Consider the following 20307-nt stretch of genomic DNA (forward strand, 5'->3'; position numbering starts at 1 on the left):
TTCCGTTACCTGATATACTGATTCCTGCTCAAAGAATAGACCATGTTTCTTGATACACCTACTATTAACCACCTACGGCAGGGGCATTGTTTGCGTACAATGTTCATAACTGCTGCTACGACCTAAATTGCATCCCAACTTGCTCACCCAAACTGAATTCCGTTAGCAACATACTTCTACTTACATTACACTTGCTAGTGCTGTTTCACTTCAGTGGGTTTCTCCATTGTTAATTCTCTGCATTCTATGTCCTTTAACTTTTGGTGTAATTACAACGACTTAATAAGGACAGTCAAATATTTCTCATACACCAACTCCCAAATTAAGATTAATCTTGAAATCAGTTGCGATTTAATATCACAACATTTGCATCTGCATAAAAAATTTTCGGATACATGTCCAATTGCCCATGTAGAAGTGCTACTTGACCGGTTGTATCGGAGGGTTGGGATACCATTTTTTTAGACATAAGGGTTGGGATAACATTATTAACGTGTGGAATAGTATTCGGTTCTTTTTCTTTGACAGGAGTCTAAGCCCATTACGACGATCCAACCAAAATTCAACAACTTTCCCATCCCCAAACAATTTCTCCTCCTCCACGCGGGTCTTGTATCTTCGTCTCCACCTTCATTGCCGCTGTCCATTACCATTGTCTTCCGAACTTCTTCTTCGAAACACCGTTTTGCGCGATCGCGTCCTCATAATTTCGCTGTGTCTTCGAAACGGCTGTGTCCTGTCTCCCAATATCTGCAACGCTCACTAGGTTCTGTCGCCGCTCTATATTAGACCGTCAAACACCTCCGCCATTCAATCTCCCATCCTCGAACCCTCTCAGCGGCATCGAGTTTCGTCGCTGGGCATACGAAGCCCTCCCTAAGTGGCCGGCATTACGCCGATCTCACCTCACCAAATCTCGTCTCAATTTCATCACCGCCATGTGAATGATGACTATTGGAACGTCGGTGATAATTATGTGTGTTTTTTTGGGGTTTGGGTCAAGTTTCTTACGGTTTTGCGGGGGGGGGGGGGGTGGTGGGGAGGGGATGACGGTAGCCCACAATCCAAATATCATAATCAACAAAAAAAGTTAACCCATTTTGTCCAAAAATCTAATAAACCGTCTCTTAACACTCAAATCGAACCAGACCAAGTTGAACCAGTTTGCAATTTTATCAAACTTTGGATCAAATACATAATTTTCAATAAATGCCGTACGGATGCCATCCTAGTCATTGAAATGACATCTTTCCATATGGTCCACCAAGGTCCAAAAAATACTTTTCCCACCAAAGACAAAGCCTTCATTTCAATATATTTGTCGAAAGTTCACAAAAATTACATGTAAAATAACTGTTATTTTAATAGTAAGATAATATCAATATATTTTTACAAATATTATAATAATAATCAAACAACTTATTACAAGTATTTGTGGACAATTGTCTACATATAAATATTAATACTTTCAAAATATTTTGATATATTTTTCTAACTTTTGATACTATATCTTATTTTTGGTTGTCATATTAATATTTTCAAATTAAGATAGAATATTTTTTTGGACGGGAAATTAAGTCACATTCATAGAATGAATAGTGTAATGGATTGGCCCAAAGAAATCTCCAAGCAGCTCAACAGAAATGAAACTTGGAGGCCCAATTCTCAGTAACCAATCCCCCTCCTTATTGAAGTCCATTATCAGCTATTCAACGAGCCTCTTCCGGAGCCCAGTTATGCCTAATTCACAATACCTATCCATATGTTTGATCCAATTTCATAACTTTCGATTTTCACGGAAAAAAAAAAACTAAAAAAAATAAAAATAGAAAACCTTCTATTCCAATCTAAAATTAAAAAGAAAATATGATGATAAGGAATGGGGTCCCACAAATTGACACATGGCTCTGAAGAGTGAAGATATTATTCATTGACCAAGTCTTGAGTGTTCATCCTTATCCATCTCCCCTTCGTCCACTTTTCAATTTCTGGCTTTTTCCACTTCCTTCGATTCACTATTGCCACTGACGTTATCACACCATCAAAATCAAAATTATGTTACACTTGGAACCATCATAACACTTCAGAGATATTTTAAGCATTGGATCACTCTCTAATCTCTCTCTATATATACTGAGCATCAACAAACACAGAGAATCCCCATTCATTATCGTTTTTGTTGAAACATATAGGAAGCAAATTAAAATGGTTCTGCTAGAGAAGCTCTGGGATGATGTTGTAGCTGGGCCTCAACCTGATCGTGGGCTTGGTAGGCTCAGGAAGATCACCACCGGCATCAAAGGTATCATCGCTATGAATAATAATAAGATATGTAGTTTTGTATGATATGATGTTACATATACAAATATATGATTGATCAGATGAAGGAGATGGAAGCAGCTTCAAGAGGAGCACGTCGATGCCGACGACCCCACCAACCCCGGGGACGCCAACGTCACCGGGGTCGGCGCGTAAGGCAGATAACGTGTGGAGGAGCGTGTTCCACCCAGGGAGTAACTCTGCCACCAAGAGCATTGGTGCTCAGATGTTTGACAAACCACTCCCCAATTCTCCCACTGTCTATGATTGGTACTTAGCTTCTTAATTAAACACTTTGCAATGATAGGGATAATAAACATTTCATCCCAAAAACTTAAACTGATTTTAGAATTTACTAAGGATCGAACTCTTGACTTTTCGGATCTCGAGTTCTAATACTATGGTATGATACCACTAATCTCAAAAATTTCAGGTGATAGAAAAAAATAACACTAATGATTATATTTCTAATACTTTTTTAAATCCTCATTGTTCACATTATACAATGGAAATACAAATATTCCATTGGCTCCCAATATTTTCTCTAACCATATATAACCACTTGCATGTATGTGATGGCAGGCTCTACAGCGGCGAGTCAAGGAGCAAGCACCGCTAAGTGCAGTGCATGAAATGTAAATACTCTCCTCATATTATAATTATAATAAAATTAGCAACTGAAATGTAAAAGAAGATTAATTATTATTAGTATGCTCTAATTTGGGCAATGACTTTTTTGTTTTTGTTTTTTATTTTGATTTTTCCTCTGGGATAAATCATAAGTATAATCGATTATGTAGTTAATATTATGTTATATATTAAGATGAATAAAAGTGTGGTACTACTTTGTTATTTTCTTTTTGGGGCTAAAAATCATATCATCTAGAAGAGGTGAAAGAGATAAGGAGCCTATTATCATTACATTATTGTGGATTTGCAGAACCTTCCCGATAAATAATAAGTCATTTCGTCACAATATTTACATGGTACGAATTTAATTTGGTGGCTCTCCAAATCATCATAATTTAGTTTACAAGTTTTGGGCCATAGGTGCCTCTTTTTTCCAAGTTAATGAGGTAAACGAGAGTCATCATCATCATACGCATTTGTATTTGACTTAGTCTTCGAGCTAAACTTTATTGAAGGGTAATCAATTCAAGAAAACTTATAGCCGGGTGATGAGACTATAATTGAATGAATTTGCGGGTTGATTTTTGAAAGGGTTAAAACCTGGAGAATCAATTTTACATCATTTATTTATAATAAGATTATATAATTTAATATTCATAAGAAGTAGATATTAAATATGTCTTAATATTATGCAAAATATTTTTGTCTCATCGTCACTGACAAAAATAAAAACAAAAACAAATTTGGAACTATGTCCCTATATCAACCTGTGTGGGCCGGGTTCCAGAGTCTCAAATTACTGAAATTAGAGTATTAGAATTAGAATATTGATTCATTCAAAAAAAAAGAATTAGAATATTGATGTGTTTTTGACTTTTGTTCGCTTAAATAATGTTATCTTCACTTCTGGCTGACATTTTAGAAACGAACCAAGCAATTTCCAACAAATAAAATAACAAGATTACATTAGATATAAATCTAATTGTGAATATATATATAGCCGATAATTCAAAGCACAGACTAATAAGAATATAAGATGCAAATTATTTGAGCATGATCTATATTATCGTAGTGTGCAACTGGTTATCTATTATTTATATATAGCAGCAACCATAGTTAAACAGCAAACAACTTTTCTTACCTCCATTAATATAACTTTGGGTCAATGCAAATTTATAGAGGAGCCCTATGCTAAAAGCTAGAAGACTACTCTTAAAACTGTGTTTGAAACATGATGAAGCTGCTGTATTAGTCCTACTCATTTTGGGTGGCGGTGATAACTAAATTCTTTTGTATTGAATTTTGTATTTTCTTTTCAAAGGATATGAGTATTGGATATATTAGAAATATTTTCCATCATATGGATTCCCTTAATTTCTTGAATGAAAAATTTCATACAATTTTTAAAAGAAAAAATATAGTGTACTAATAATAATTAATATTAAAAACACTTCTACTAAAAAATACATGTATAAAAAGACATATTCAAGAGATATATTTGCAAAAACACTTCTATTAGTCAGGGCTGCATACAGATCGAATCGGATCGGATACGATATCCGCATTTTTGTAGGCCGGATCCGATCTGTATACTTGCGGATCGGATCGGATTGGATATCGGGTATATCCGCTAATTCAAAAAACTATTTTAAGATTCTGTTTTGCTGTTTTTACAAAAAAATATCTAGAAAATTCATTTTTTATCTGTTTAAGCCTATTTACTCCTAAAATATTATCAATAATAATTCTTTTGAATAACAAAAACAAAATAATAACACAAGCTTTAAGTTTAATTATTCTAAGTTGAAGTACAACATAAAAAATTAAAAACAAAATATCATAAAATTCATAAAATAACACACTAAAATTCATATAACATTAGGGTTTACTTTCTTAAACTATGCTATTTATATGTGATGTGTAGATATGCAGACCGGATCCGCAGATATCATTGCCAAATCCGCAATCCGATCATACTATAGTGCGGATCGGATCCGATCCGATGGCTATGTGGATCAGATAATATCCGCAAAATTCAGATCGGATGCGGATAATTACCGCGGATATTATCTGATCTATATGCAGCCCTACCATTAGATACAGTCATAAAAAAAAATAGGAAAAGTCTAGGGGCCAGCAACTTTATTAAATTCTGGCCAGTAATCAACAAAAAAAAAGTGAGTCATTGGATGAAATTTCACACCAATCTCACACCATTAAAATCATCATTGATGGTTATTTGATGGCTACAAATTACAAAAGTTACTAGCCCCTAACATTCCTCAAAAAAATATTTCTATTAGACACATCTACAAAAAGACTTCTATTAAACACAACCATAAACAAAAATTAACAGAAATTAGTAAAATCAATTATGCAACAAAATTATTTTTAAAAAGTAATAATTAAAAAATAAAGATTAAAATTTAATATAAATTAATAATTAAAAATAATAATTTAATTAAATTTATCAATTATCTAATAATTTTCAACTATCATATCATACTATAAAAATAATTCATATTGACATTCACATTCACACATGTAAATCTGTAATTCAATTACGCGGTGCCTAGGAAAACGTAGAAAGGAGGACGCACTCAATCTCTTGTTATCCTCAGTCTCTAATGGTAGCTTAGCTTCCTTCGAATCAATTCAAGTCTTCCAAATGGGTGTGTCGGAGGTCGTTGATTTTGCCCGCAACTTCGCGGTTATGCTCAGAGTTCGCGGTCCCGTCAGTCTTACTCTCTTTCTCTCTTCTCAAACCCCGCCCCTTATTGTATTTTTCATCATGAGGATCACTCCCGTTCCAATTTTTATTTTTTGCAGGACCCAAAAGGGATGAAGATGAGAAGACACGCTTTTCATCAATACCGGTTTGTTTTCCCCCCGAAAGTTTGTGTATTTATGGGGTTTTCTCTATCTTAATTGCTCTGTGTATGTTGTATGTGTAGTTCTGGAGAAACAACTCTATCAGCTTCAGGGATGCTTGTACCTCATACCCTCTTTGATGCTCAAGTAGCTACCACTCTCTATGGCCAGAATTCTGAGGATACGGTATTGGTTGTCACTGTTGCATCAGTTCTTGAGCCTTTTCTATCTCCTCACCACAGACACAACATTCCTCAGGTTGCTGTTCATCAAAATTGTTACTTTATTATATTTGCTTTGCTGGGTGTGTGTTAAAAGTTAAGACTTTATTTTTTATGCTGTTCAGGGTAGGCCTGAGTTGATTTCTGGTGTTCAGATCGATGTTATGACTGAAAAAACCGATGAAAAATCGAGTCAACCAACTCCCTGTTGGATTGTGGCCCAGCTTCTGTCATTAGTAGGCATTCTGAACTTTCCTACTTTGTTCCATTTTATTGACTTGAGTTTTGTAACATGTTCATCCCTGTGAGTGTGTTTAGTCTAATCCCTAAGGCACTAATTTGTTGGTCCAATGCTAATTAGATTTATTAATTATGCAGATTGATGTTCCCGCTTCGGCCCTTTGTCTCCAGTCACTTATAGAAGCATCTTCGGGCTTGCCTGAGCATGAATGGGAGGTTGGTTGGTCCTTGGCATCATATAATGAACCTCAACCATCGAAAGATTTCATTCAAACTCAGGTTGGCTATCTTTGTTCTTTATGGATGTGCTTCTGCAATAATCTGTTTATGTTAAAGAATGTCACAGGAAGTATGATCCAAATGCCTTGAGGAAAGTGCATTTCTGCATTCATAAATCTGATGACTTGTATGTCGCTTGTCTAAATTAAATAGCTAAACTTCGAATTAAATTGTAGCATGTGTTTGTCTATTGCTTCTGGGAGTAAACAGTCAATTTAAACACCTGGAAAGTTTTGCTCGTCGGTCTGCAACTTCAAGGCACCATAATGTGAATTATTATTCTAGGGCATGAGATCAAAGAATGATGATCCTTCCATGACTTAAGCAGGTATTAGCTGAATTTTATTGAAACTTTTATCTTCAGTGGATTTCAAAGGGACCACTTGCTTAAGCTTAGAAATGGCCTTAATATTTGTAGATTGATTGTCATAAGATGAAAATGGGTAGGGAAAAAAGTGAGCTTTGGTGGCCTGTACTTTTGACCACAATCACAACTTAGGCCCTAGCTTATCATGCTTCTTCCATATCTCCATTTTTGTTCTTTCTTCATTTTCTTCCTTAACGTGATTGATAAATTATTTGGATTTTATATTACTTTTTAGTATAGATGATGACTAATGGAAGTGTTAGAAAGTTATGCCTTGGCAGATATGTTTTATTCTTTTTTTTTCATGTGATGACAGGTATGTTTGATGACATAATATCTTTTTGATTGGGTTTTATCGTAGATTAATCATGTAATATCCATCCATATTAAGATCATATAATATTTTGTTTGTTCATTGGCTAATGAAACTGCAGTCATGAAAAATTGTTTCTACTAGTCCATGTGTGTATAACTTATCAAAGTTTCTATCTTCTTCCAAATTATATGTGGGAATAACATCTCTACGATAAGCAGTCCTTTTGGACAGAGTCTGATAAATGATCTGTTGAATGACAGGGAAGATCAGCAGTGGAAAGATCTAGTAATGCAAATCTTATACACAAAGCATTGACTAGAATTGCCATTCTAAGTGTTCCATTATCTTTCAAGGTATCTTTCTGAACTTTTGCTTTTCTCCAGTCAGATCTTGTTGCAAATAGGGATAAGATAGGCTAAAGATTAGACAAAGAATGATTTTCATCCTACTGGCGTTCTTTGTTTCTCTGTTGAGACTCATGAGCATGAATGGTTTATGGTTGTAATATAGGACTTGCTAGAGACTAAAGTATCATCATCATCTATGAATAAAAGGGGTGATTTTCTTCTGGCAGTTGGCTCTCCTTTTGGGGTCCTGTCACCTGCTCACTTCTTTAACAGGTATTATTCTTTTGTTTATCTAAAAGAAGGAAAGGAAGATTGAAATGGTTATACACTTCTTTCATTGTGAATTTGTTTAAAACCCTGATGTAACATGAATTTCTGTGAACTTTCAGTATCAACTATGTGAATTTTTTTTAAGTTGTACAGGCAGCTATTTTGCCTCAAATGCTGTGGTGAAGTAGGTATCAAAGTTTGACATATTTGTGTCATTCTGTCCATTAATTTGGTTGCTTGATTGAATCAGTATATCAGTAGGATGCATTGCAAACTGCTATCCTCCTAATTCGTCAGATGGATCATTGCTGATGGTTGACGTTCGCAGTCTTCCTGGTGTGAGCGATTTCTCTATTACATAATCAATTTATCATTTATGTGATTGATTCTGGCTCTTGTTTTGACATGCTGTCTGCCAGGAATGGAAGGCAGCCCGGTTTTCAGTGAGCATGCATGTCTTACTGGTATCCTGATTAGACCATTGAGGCAGAATACAAGCGGTGCGGAAATCCAGGTGCCTCAGATATGTTCTCCTCTTTTCCTGCATTATCTAAACCTTCTCAAAGTTAAACTCATCATGTGAAACACTAGTTTTTGGTAACAGCTGGTGATTCCATGGGAAGCCATTGTGAGAGCGTCGAGTGGGTTGCTGCAGATGTGGCCTCAGAACACAATGGAAGGGTCATACAATCAGCAGGCGAGTTCTTATGTTGAAGGCAAGGCGCCTTTTCTTGATACTATCAAGTTAAGCGTAATGTCTGGTAATGAACACGAGCCTTTAAGTTACGGTTGCTCCTCACCATTACTGATTGAGAAGGCAATGGCTTCTATCTGTCTCGTTACTGTTGGTGATGGCATATGGGCATCCGGTGTTTTGCTAAACAGTCAAGGTCTCATACTTACGAATGCCCACCTGTTGGAACCATGGAGATTTAGCAAAACACATGCAAGTGGTGAAGGATATGGAACTAGCTCAGAAAGACTTCCTTTCATGCTAAAGGGAGCTACGTCTTTTTGCAATGGAATTGAGTGCAATCAAGAGAGTCAAAGTTCGCCTATGATTCTTTATCCTTTTGCTACTAATGAACAGGGGAAATATCATAAGTTGAATCCAACCTACTACAACCATATAAACTTACGTGTTCGCCTTGATCATGTCACACCTTCGTTATGGTGCGATGCTAAAGTACTATATGTCTGTAAAGGACCGTGGGATGTTGCTTTACTGCAGCTCAAATCTGTTCCAGATAAACTTTCCCCCATTGTAATGGATTTTTCCCGGCCAACCACAGGATCAAAGGCATATGTCATTGGACATGGACTATTTGGCCCTAAACACGGTATGAACTTGCGATAAATGTAAAAAGGGTTTATCATGCTATCCTTGCCTTCTGCATAAAATTTTTTTTCATTGTATTTGTATATGATTATTTATTGCTGGGTTGATCAGTTCGAAAAATGCGATGATGATGTACCTATTTTTACTTTTATAGGGAATTGGTTCAATTACTATGGATTCTCTTTTTATTTTCTGTGTTTAACCTAGAAAGTCATCTATTTTTATTAGGGTTCTTCCCATCTGTTTGCTCTGGTGTGGTAGCAAAAGTAGTTGAAGCAAAGACTCCACAATCATATCAATCCATTCACACGCATGAGCAGTTCTCAGCAATGCTTGAAACAACGGCTGCTGTTCATCCTGGTGCTAGTGGTGGTGCTGTTATTAATTCAGATGGTCACATGATTGGCCTAGTTACAAGGTAATACAACAAAGTTTACTTGCGTATAAAAGTTAATCCATGTTAGTTCAATTGGTAGACATTTGTTACTTCAATTTTATTCATTGGTTTCAATTATTTTTCTTGCATAATATGGACTTTTCGTCTTGTGATTCAATTTTCTTTATTGTTACCGAATGATTGTGTATAAAACTTTACCATTTTGACACAGCAATGCAAGGCATGGTGGAGGTGCTGTAATACCAAATCTTAACTTTAGCATCCCATGTGCAGCTTTGGCACCCATTTTCAAGTTCTCAAAAGGTTTGCTTATAAAATCATTTGTTAATGCAAAAGTTCAAATTTTTATTTATTTACTTTGTCTCAAATTGTAGTCTGGCATCTTATGATATGATCCTACATTGCAGATATGCAGAATTTATCAGTTCTTCGGATTCTAGACGAACCGAATGAATACCTTTCATCCGTATGGGCGTTGATGCGACCATCAACTCCTAAGCACCATCCGATTCCCGGTCCACCTCAGTCTCTCATAGACAAGAAAAGCAAAGACGAGAAAGGTTCTCGGTTCGCTAAGTTTATTGCTGAAAGAAAGGACATTTTCAGTGGCTCTTCTCAAGTTGGAAAGAGGGGGGTTCTCCCTAAGGAAGTTGTTCCTAGTAAGTTATGACCTCTGAGGAACTGGTGAGATGAGAATATCTAGAGCATAGTGGGATTAATGTTAAGAGTGAACTTCCTTGTGATCTTACAGGTTTCCAACTGGTTTGTGAGAAATGAAAATCAAGGAAATAAATCTTTTAAAGTCTGAATAAGAATGCTTGTAATGTCAATTGCTTGGAAATAAATCAAGGAAATAAATTTGAAAGATTAGTATATCAATTGCTCTCAGAATCTTTTTTAGTGTATACAACACACACACACACACTTGTTATGATTATGAATATGAATATGTGCGATTACTACTACTATTAGAGGCATGATGCTTTCACAATCACCTTTTAAAACTTCCCTATCTGACCCAACAACTTGATTCACATGCCAATTTTTCATCGTCACTCTTGTTTTATTCAATAGATTTTATTTCATTTCATATTTTCTTTGATACGATAAGATAACTCGTATAATATAAGTTCAATAAACTCATAGATATACAACGGGAAAGAAAGAGACAAAAAGTTTAATTATTGAGATTGGTCACTTCTTAGACTTTGTCTAAAAACAGCAATTTCACCAACCATAACTTACCCAATTTCATTGAAGCATCTTGCAAATTATTGAGATTGGTCAAAGAACTTAGAAGGGGCCAGGGCCTTTGATAGTAACCTTCCCTATCCGGCTATCCCCTATGTAATTTAATTAATTTGATGATATGAAATTATGAGCATGGAATGATAAATCATAGAGTTAATTGGTTTGTACAAAAGAAAACAAAACAAAAGTGGATGACCCTTCAACTAATTAAAGGTAATTTGGAAATGCATGGATATAGAATAGAGGTGTGGACGTATCATCAATGAGGTGTGCTTCTGTGCATACAAGCCCACGTGAGCACTGATCACTCATTAATCATTTCTCATTTCATCACTTCACTCATTCACATTGACATTGACTTTACACATTTTTATTTTTACCTTATGTCGGCCAATTATCATAGATAATTTCATGTAAATCACTTGCGCTATGTATATTTTTCGCAAATTTTTTTTCGTGTGAGAAAGAGACGTGTATCACAGAACAGTACAAGAAGAGAAGTGTTTTATGTTGTTATGGGTTATACAAATCAGTATCTCTGATTTTTTTGTATTATTTTGTTTTTTTAAACAAACCATCATAAATCGAACAGTTCGATTTGTGGTTTAAAAAATAAAAAAAAATTAATGTTGAAATCGGACCTTCCAATTTGATAATCACATTTTTTATACAAAAAACTCACATGGTCCAAGTTCTTCACACTGAAATTGAGTAAAAGCTGTCCCACATATTAGTGTAGCACCCCAAAAACCCATAATCATCCACAACACAAACGAAATTTCCATAACAAAAAAAATGAGCCTATATTTTCAGAGAGGAAAAAAAAATACAAAACTAAAAAGCTTTTATACTTAAATTCAGCTCTAAAAGATTTTACTTTTTAATATATTTTATTTATTAAAGTTTTTAAAAATACTTTTGTCAAATAAATTGGTTTTTCCTTCACTTTCAATCAAATTTTGAATATATGTATTAAGTAAATAACTAAATAAGTATGTAACAAATTTTATTATAAGACAATTAAATCTTTAAAAAATATCACTATAAAATAAATTAATTCCCATTCAACATGACAAAGGGACTAATATGTCCAATGATAATAATTTTTAAGATTTTTTAAAAAATAAATTTATCAGAGACCAAAATATCCAATTTAAATCTTTTAAATACCAATTTGAGTATTTATTCTTTTTTAAATGCATATTTGGATTGATTTAAATAAATTTTAAATTGGACATTTAAAAGTTCAAGCTTTTTTTTATTATTTTGAAAGAATTTATTTTTCATGTATTGTTATCATAAAAGAATTTTACATAGAATCATGTATTATTATGTTAGTAAAAATAACAAATTTTTAAATTTATTATTTAAAAATTTATCTAAATATATAAATCTAATTAGATGATTGTATAAAATTTTTTAGATTGATTAATACATCAAAATTAAACCCATTTCAAAAATCTTTAAGAATTAGTCTCAGTTGCAAAAGACCAATCTATCTCAAATACTTGTAAAATACTAAAAGATTATTGTGACCAATATATGTAATCTAAAAGTCTTTAAAACCAATTTGAGTATTTAATCTTTTTTAATACCAAATATGATTAACCATAAATAAATTATTTGTCAAACATGCTTATTACTTATTAGAAATAAAGGTGGCAAAGGGGTGTATTATTAGAATATACAACATTATTATTAGAATGCATGCCACATAATTTGGATATGTAAGACTTTTTGGTATAAATTTCAGGACATTTATAGTGTAAAAATAAATATTGAGAAATACATACACACAAGATTATTTTATAACTTCATTTGGATGGATTGCAAATATATTGACAGAAGAGAGAGAGCATCCTCAAAGATAAATAATAGCATTAATTTAAATAGGAACCATATTCAACAGAAAGTTTATTTATTTCAATTAGATGCTGTTGGATTCAATATGATGCATGTTGTGCATTGAAGTTCATCATCTTAACCATCATTGGAAATTCTTATCCTTGGCAATCTGATGAATTTTTGCGACGCCTCTCATTGTGTCCAGCTAAACGCCTTCTACAACTCCTTTTTGAGTCATCAAATTCTGATAGCTCATGGAACCTGAAAACTCAAAATTGAAAGAGCCTTATATATGTTTTCTGAGAGAGATATATATATATGAACCGCATTTTTTCTTAACCCAGTCATGTTAATAAAATTTTATTGGTTAATTTAATTTATATAAGGATAGGTTCAAAGGAACAAGGTTATTTAGTTTGTTTGTTTTATACTTTTATTTATACGGGAGAAAATTTATCTTTTTCTACATGTTTTTTAGAATAAATGTGGAAAAACAAGAAAACATTTTCGATGTGTAATTTTTAGATTTTATGGATATCTTCCTGAACGCTTCTTGTAAATTTATGGAAATAGCGTAATCCTTTAGATAGCGTTTGGTGGAGAGATAGAAACGGAAATGATAGACAGAAACTAAGAGAATAAATCTCAGTATTCTATTTGGTGTAAAATAGGAGACAAAAATTAAAACAAGAATGAAACTCTAATTTAATTTGTACAAAGGATAAAATTGAAATTAAATAATTGAAATGAGAGTATTTTAAGTATAAAATATTATTAAAATTTTAGTCTTCATCTCTAAAAATTTTAGTCTCATGTGTCCCTAATTTTTAGAGGTATGAAATACTGAAATTTTGTAGATAAAAACAAAAATTTTAGTATCTAAACCAACAAACATGATACTGAACTCTGTCTCTGTACCTCAAAACAAATACTACCTTATAAAAATGATTGGTACAGAAAAATAGAAAAATAATAAAATTAAAGACCTATAAAAACTCTTCCTATAAAGTTGATATTTAAAAATCGTTAAATAATTTAATAAAAATTTAATTAAATTATCATCTGACAATTTCTAAATATCAACTTAAAATGAAATCAGTGAATTGTTAATAAGGTTATTATTTGAACATGATGATTCTAAAAGGAATGAATAACATTATTATTAGGGTTAGTGAACCTGCTACATTGCTGGCAAAACCTTTGGTGTTGTTGAGAGATGAGAACCGAGTGAGCCTTAGCATGGTACTCACACACCTTATGGCGCTTGTGATACTGCTTTGCAATGCTTAGATCTGCATTGCAACCATCCACTTGACAATTACATGATGATGATGATGATGCTCTCTTGTTGCTGCTCACCACTACTACTCTCTTCTTTTTTCCTTCATCTTCGTCTTGGTATTCTTCATCTTCCTCTTCTTCTTCATTGTACTTCATGCTCTTTCTCTCGCCCCAACTACTATCTCCCATGATTAGTAAGGTTATTATGGAGAAGTCAAGGCTTGAGTCTTGATATTTATAATAACAATAACAATAGTAAGGCACAAGAAGACAAGGCTAATAAGACGTGGCAGGACCACAACAACATCACCATGCACCACTCTCCGATCTCTTTATGCCTTTCGATTCTACCATTTGAAAAGTCTTACATATACGGACTTTAATTTAATTTACAACAATGATAGGAATCAAGAGGATACCAGTCAAAAACCAGCTAAATGTTTCTGGAAGAATCTAAAACCTACACGTGGTTGGTGTTTATGTTAAGCATTAGGATGTTTTTTTTACTAAGTATCAGAATGTTTCTTTTTCATACTAAATGGATGTTTTTTTATATATTTTATAAATTTTTTATATACTAAGAATTGGGATTGTTGAAAGTTCTGTAATTTCTGTCCCTATTTCTCCAACATATCATTCAAAATTTTAATTTGAGATGAGAAGCAATTAATATCAAATATTATAAATTAAAAACAAATAAAATTAATTAAATATAATTATAAATTAATTAAATTATTTATTTTTTGGTTGATTACTTCTTGGTTCCATATACTTTTCCTTTAATTTATATATACTCTTCTTTTCGCCACATAAATAGTTATAATTTATTAAAAAGTAGCAACATTTACAAAGATAAGAATTTATGTTAGAAAAATCGTACGAATATTAGAATTTATTGTTTTTTTTTTTGTTATTAGTTAATTATTAATGTTTAAAAATATTAGATATATGTTGTTAGATTACTACTAGACTAAAGAAATTGAGTTAATAATTAAGTAACAGCAAAAAATAATAAATTTAAATGATTTTTAGCATTTTTTTAACTTAAAATTTTAAAGTCAATATGAGAAATGTTAGGTGAAAATACTTTATTTTTTAAGGTTTTTGTAGGTAGACAATGACTTTTATAAATAATGTGAATAATAGGCTCTAGAATTGACCTAATAAAGTAAAAAAATACTCCACTCTCAAATTATATCCTAAACCTTAACATTAGAATAACTATCTGCACACTTAATGAATTGAACATCCAGCTATTGTTAACTATGCATGAGTAAATCGAATAAAAAAAAACCATCCAATTAAAAATAATGACATCTGTATACCTATTGAATTGAACATCCAACATATTTATTGTTCACATTGTTTAATATTTTTATTCTCTACTTATACTTTTTTTTTTTATATTTAAATTACTAACACGTTTTTTTATGTGTGTTTGTTTGCTTCTCTCTTTCTTCTCCCTCTCTCATACATATTAACAAAGATAACTATAGTGAGTGACGTCATTTTTATTGATATGATCAACATGTGTAAGTTAATACATATTTATTTATTAATTATTTAAATTCAGGTGGTTTTTACACGGAATAACAAGGGAGAGAGATGCATGTTAATGTGATGTGAATAAAAATAGTGAAATGCATGGGGTTATTAAGTATCTTGTCGTTAGTGCGGACAAAGGATTTTATGTGATGTAGGTACAAAGCAAGTGGTAATTATTAGAAAGCAACAACACCCTCTGCTCCTATTTTTCAAGAAACAAATTAAAGCTAAGTGTGGAGGTGGAGCCCCTTCAATGATAGTCCTTTTCAATGGAGCAAGAGGGAAATTAAAGGGATCGGAATTCATTCCAATAAAGAAGATCAGAGCATGACTAGTGTGGGGGACGATTCCTTTACCTTGCTTGCTTCAAAACATGCATCTCCATTATTGAAAGTAGAATCCCATCCATTTAACAAGCTAACTTCATTTGCCTTATATTATATTTATATGCTCTAAATAAATATCCTTAAATTTCAATAATACATTAATTTCTTACCGTCCTTATTGCCATTCCAATTCCATTATTCGTTCTACCACTTAGAGTGGCAATATGTACCCTCCCACCTGATTGGGTAGGGTTGCTAACCCGATCCACAGCGGGTAGGATAGGGTGCGAGTAGGATTCTCGTACGGGTCGGGTATGGTACGGGTTGAGCCTCAATCCTACTCGACCAACCCGCACTCTCTATATGTTTATGTTATATATTTATATAAAAATATGTTTTAAGTGGATGTTGAATCAAAGACCTCTCACTAAATACAAAAGATCCTTAACCATTAAAAGAAATTCATTAATTGATAATTTAATATTTTTTTTACATAAAAATCAGTTCTATTTTAAATTATCATCAAGTTATATAATAATGTTGTATATTTTTTGTAACCCGCGGATAGGGTCGAGTACCCGCGAGTTAAGAACGGATAGAATTAGGGTTAGAATATTCTCAACCCGCGAATAGAATAGGGTTGAGTTTATATAAAAATCTCAACCCGCGAGTAGGGGTTAAGGTTGGATCTAAACCCTATCCTACCCTATCCATTGCCACCCCTACTACCACTTTAATTTATGATCTCTGATCTCTATCTATTGCTTGCATTGCTAGGACTAGATAGCAGAGTAGCTAGCAAAATGACCACTCTCTTCTCTGGCTCTTTGCTTATGCATGTTTTTATCCATTATTATATGGCATAGCTTAGGGTTGGTCCCCCCCTTTGTACGAGGGTAACACTAATAATGTAAATGTTTGAAAGTGAGTTCATTTTGTTTCTTTCACAGAATATTCATTACCCGGCCCCCTCCATCTCAAACCCAAACTACTCCCAGTTTAACGGACCACAAATATTTTCGTTAAATATGTGTGTGTAAATTAAATAACATGTCCAACAAACTTTCTCAACTACAGTTTCAACAAGCAACTTTTTTCTTATTTGGTGTTTGTAGAGATGCAACCTTAACCTAGCGCGCCATCAATTATTCTGCAGTCTATTTAAAGATTTGTTGCTAGCTGACAGGTTATAGTATACACAAGACGAAATTTGATCTCCACATTTTCTTAAGTAGAAGAGTGAGTCGACCATTTGATCAACCCAAGTTAATTATTTCTGCATTCGATTAACAGAAGAACCAAAAATCATATAGCACTTGATGATTGGCTTTAATTTCAACAATTTTTATTATATTTGTTGTTGTTTAAAGTTTGTACTAGATTATTTTAACCCATGGCCTACAACCATTAGATTTTGCTTTGAGTATTGGATTTAGTTTTGGTTTTATTTTATTTTAGATATGAAAAGATGTTGATGAATAATAGTGATGAAGATGAGAATCAAATTCAGGAAGTGAGGAAGTGGCGGAGGCATATATGGGAGCACACGTGAAACTAAGCATTTGCTTTATTACTACCAATGGAATGAAATTGACAGAGAGTAGAGAATATGTTCATCACATAATTTGGATTCAAATTAAAAGCTACCTACAGAGTGGAATGAATAATTATATATCATGTGACACCACGCTCACATCACATGTTTGTTTTAACCTCTTGCTTCCCTTTCCTTTAATTTTGTTCTCTTACATACAATATCTTCATGTTCTTGGGAGGAAACTAAAATGCTTATAGAATCTTGCATGTTGCATGTTGCCCCTACTACTAGTGATGAATTAGATATCAATTTTAAAGATCATTCTTGTTCAAGGCGACAGTTAGGCTCAATTGAGTCTAAAAAAGGCTCAATCTAAAGGATTGGCTTTCACTGGTCTACCCGACTTTTTCAAAGAGGTCGAATTCGACATGAGCTGACAGATAATACTTATTCAAATAAGTAATTACCTTCTCAAATCTCTCACCCACTTCTAGAAGAGTGATCTTAACAACCCTAAGATAAAGGGATAGTTATCGACCATCAAAAGTGGAACTACTTCAACAGTGGTTATTGGATCATTACCTATAAATACACTGACACATTCAGGTAAACTAAAGTTTCAATACTTTAAACCTGCTTACCCCCTTTGCTAACTTAGGCATCGGAGTGTCTTTGTAGATATCACCCCATTCTTTCATATATACTACTCGGACGGCGGCTTCTAGATATAAAGCAAGTCGAAAACCACCTTCCTCTAACGCTTGAGCCTCCTACTTGAGTCCAATCATCCGACTTTAGATAAACTCTGGAACAATTCTATTTAGTTACCTGATTTTTGCTAGACATTTTAAAATTTAATAATGGATTCCTTTGTTGAGAAATTTTTATATGTTTTTAAAAGAAGAATATTAGGGACTAGCGCTTTTATTGGAAAAAAATTAGAGAGTTAAATAGTGTTAGATAAAGCAAAGTAAGTACAAAAAAAATTGATCACCTAATATTTTTTCTGAAATATGTTAATATGTGTGTTTATAAATATTTATAACTCTTAAATATTATAAAAAGTAAGTAGCGATTATAATTATTTTTAGAATATAAATCAAATATGGTATAAAAGAGGAGGAAAAAGTATTTATCTTTTTGGGGTAATAAGGACAAAAAGAATATTCAAACTAGAGATTGAAACGTGTATATTTACAGTTCACCACAATCTTAGATCGCATCTATTTAAGAATTAATTCATGACCAACAGGGCTGAATACTTTAAATCTTATGGAACATACATTTTTTTATGAATGTCTTATTAAATTATTTAAGTGGTCTTCAGCAGAAAGTATGAAATGTGATCATCTTATTATATCATATCAAAGTCCATGTAATAGATAGATCAAAATTTTATTTATAAATAGCAAATAGATTATATGAAAATATATCATTTTCTTTGGGTTTATGAAAAATGAATATTTTAAAATTTCATGAATAAATATAGAAGAGGAAATTTTTTTTTTGAAAAAAATATATTTTACAAAGTATATATACTTGTATCGGTCAAATATTTATCATCATCAGATATTAAATAATAAATATCTAAGATAATCTGATGTGATGCACATTCATCTCCAACCCAAATAAATCAATGGCTATTTCTACATTTTATTTTTCTTTTTGTCTTTAATGGTATTTTTTTGGTCGTCGGTCTTCTTTTTTGGTCGTGGGTCGTAGCTCTTTAGTTGTTGCTTATACTTGAGTGAGCTGAATTGGGCTCATTCTAATAAAACAGTAGACAAATTCAAACCATCCACCTTGGGCTAACAAAAATCAAACAAGATCATTGGGCTAAAGATCAAATCCCAATTTATTATTTCTTTTTTTTTTCAAAATAAAAAAATGATACTACCAAATACCAATGGAACAAAATTCTATCCATAGGTCATCTCATCAGCATCATCCTTAATCAAGTTCACCAATTCCCTTTGGGGAATATCTAAAAAGGTAAAGGGAACTCTTGTAGTGTTTTTTTTTTTTTTGTGTCTTGTTTCTTTTGGGCTAAGGCCTCGATAACTTACCCAAAAAAAAGCTCTCCATAGTTGTACCTAACCTAATTAAAAAATAGAAATAAAAAAATAGAAATAAAAATATTTATGCAAATAAAAGAGAGGGGTCTGTCCAAAAAGGAAAGGAAAAAAAAGAAGGTATTCACTGCCATCCATTATTAGTTCTCAGACTATTTTTTTTTTTCAAAACTATGCATGTCGAATCTTATTATTAGAATTTAGAAGGCACCAAGAATGACATAAGATAGGGGTACATGTATGACTTTTGTGTATGGTATATCCATTTGTAAGTTGTGGCTCCAGATGTTGTGGCTCCAGATGTTGTGTCTCAAACACACAAATTAATTAGTTATTAGAATTCTTTTCTGGTAGGCCATGTGTTTGATGAGTGGGGGTACGGTATTGAACTAGAGACCCCATTAATAATAAATTAATAATATAGTATTATGGTCCTCCAAGTAGCTCAACGCGCCTTGATTAATGGCTTTTTCCAAATATTAGGGAGGTGTTAGTGTGCTGAAAGAAAGATTCTTCAGCAGGTGTTGGTGTTGTTTGTTTCAAGGTGGTGGAAATTAAATACGTGTTCCGCTGACATAGTTACTGATTTTGCATTTGTTGCAGTGGAAGGCATCTGGTACAATAAAAGGTCCCACAATCAGTGATAGTGCAGAAATCGAGGTTGATAATGAAATTGATTAGAAGTAACAGTATGGTAGTTAATTGGAGATTAAATCTAATATAGTGTAATTGGGTTTTTTTTTTGTTAAGTCTCAGGCCTCAGTTAGATGAAAAAATTGATGGGCCTGGGAAAAATATAATACCCGAAGGAACAAAAAAGAAAATGGCCCAACCCATGGGCTTTACCCCACTTC

General features: G+C 32.9%; 3 protein-coding genes across 3 annotated transcripts; 2 read left to right on the top strand and 1 right to left on the bottom strand.

Moving 5' to 3' along the window:
• Positions 1 to 1951: 1951 nt before the first annotated feature.
• Positions 1952 to 3173, top strand: LOC107624224 (dormancy-associated protein 1). The gene is made up of 3 exons (XM_016326704.2): positions 1952 to 2302; positions 2382 to 2589; positions 2902 to 3173. The coding sequence occupies exons 1-3, from the start codon at positions 2206 to 2208 to the stop codon at positions 2936 to 2938; spliced, it is 342 nt and encodes a 113-aa protein (XP_016182190.1). The 5' UTR covers positions 1952 to 2205; the 3' UTR covers positions 2939 to 3173.
• Positions 3174 to 5477: 2304 nt separating this feature from the next.
• DEG15 (protease-like protein) lies at positions 5478 to 10475 on the top strand. Its single transcript, XM_016325074.3, has 13 exons — positions 5478 to 5683; positions 5779 to 5825; positions 5904 to 6078; positions 6167 to 6277; positions 6420 to 6560; positions 7504 to 7596; positions 7754 to 7863; positions 8111 to 8196; positions 8280 to 8374; positions 8465 to 9200; positions 9428 to 9617; positions 9808 to 9899; positions 10004 to 10475. The coding sequence occupies exons 1-13, from the start codon at positions 5618 to 5620 to the stop codon at positions 10264 to 10266; spliced, it is 2205 nt and encodes a 734-aa protein (XP_016180560.1). The 5' UTR covers positions 5478 to 5617; the 3' UTR covers positions 10267 to 10475.
• A 2174-nt stretch (positions 10476 to 12649) lies between these two features.
• SPL3 (squamosa promoter binding protein-like 3) lies at positions 12650 to 14162 on the bottom strand. Its single transcript, XM_016323906.3, has 2 exons — positions 13870 to 14162; positions 12650 to 12953 (listed from the first exon to the last, which is right to left on the bottom strand). The coding sequence occupies exons 1-2, from the start codon at positions 14160 to 14162 to the stop codon at positions 12848 to 12850; spliced, it is 399 nt and encodes a 132-aa protein (XP_016179392.1). The 3' UTR covers positions 12650 to 12847.
• Positions 14163 to 20307: the final 6145 nt, after the last annotated feature.

Source organism: Arachis ipaensis, chromosome B10 (assembly GCF_059453495.1).
Source record: "Arachis ipaensis isolate K30076 ecotype BB chromosome B10, ASM5945349v1, whole genome shotgun sequence".
Lineage (NCBI taxonomy): Eukaryota > Viridiplantae > Streptophyta > Magnoliopsida > Fabales > Fabaceae > Arachis > Arachis ipaensis.

Bases quoted from the DNA above. Each gene is read 5' to 3' on its own strand.
- SPL3 (XM_016323906.3), bottom strand. From the start codon at position 14,162: ATGGGAGATAGTAGTTGGGGCGAGAGAAAGAGCATGAAGTACAATGAA. The intron at 12,954-13,869 runs GTTCACTAACCC...TTGAGTTTTCAG, and splicing joins TTTTGCCAGCAATGTAGCAG to GTTCCATGAGCTATCAGAAT.
- LOC107624224 (XM_016326704.2), top strand. From the start codon at position 2,206: ATGGTTCTGCTAGAGAAGCTCTGGGATGATGTTGTAGCTGGGCCTCAA. The intron at 2,303-2,381 runs GTATCATCGCTA...ATGATTGATCAG, and splicing joins GATCACCACCGGCATCAAAG to ATGAAGGAGATGGAAGCAGC. The intron at 2,590-2,901 runs GTACTTAGCTTC...ATGTGATGGCAG, and splicing joins TCTCCCACTGTCTATGATTG to GCTCTACAGCGGCGAGTCAA.
- DEG15 (XM_016325074.3), top strand. From the start codon at position 5,618: ATGGGTGTGTCGGAGGTCGTTGATTTTGCCCGCAACTTCGCGGTTATG. The intron at 8,197-8,279 runs GTGTGAGCGATT...GCTGTCTGCCAG, and splicing joins TGACGTTCGCAGTCTTCCTG to GAATGGAAGGCAGCCCGGTT. The intron at 9,618-9,807 runs GTAATACAACAA...ATTTTGACACAG, and splicing joins ATGATTGGCCTAGTTACAAG to CAATGCAAGGCATGGTGGAG.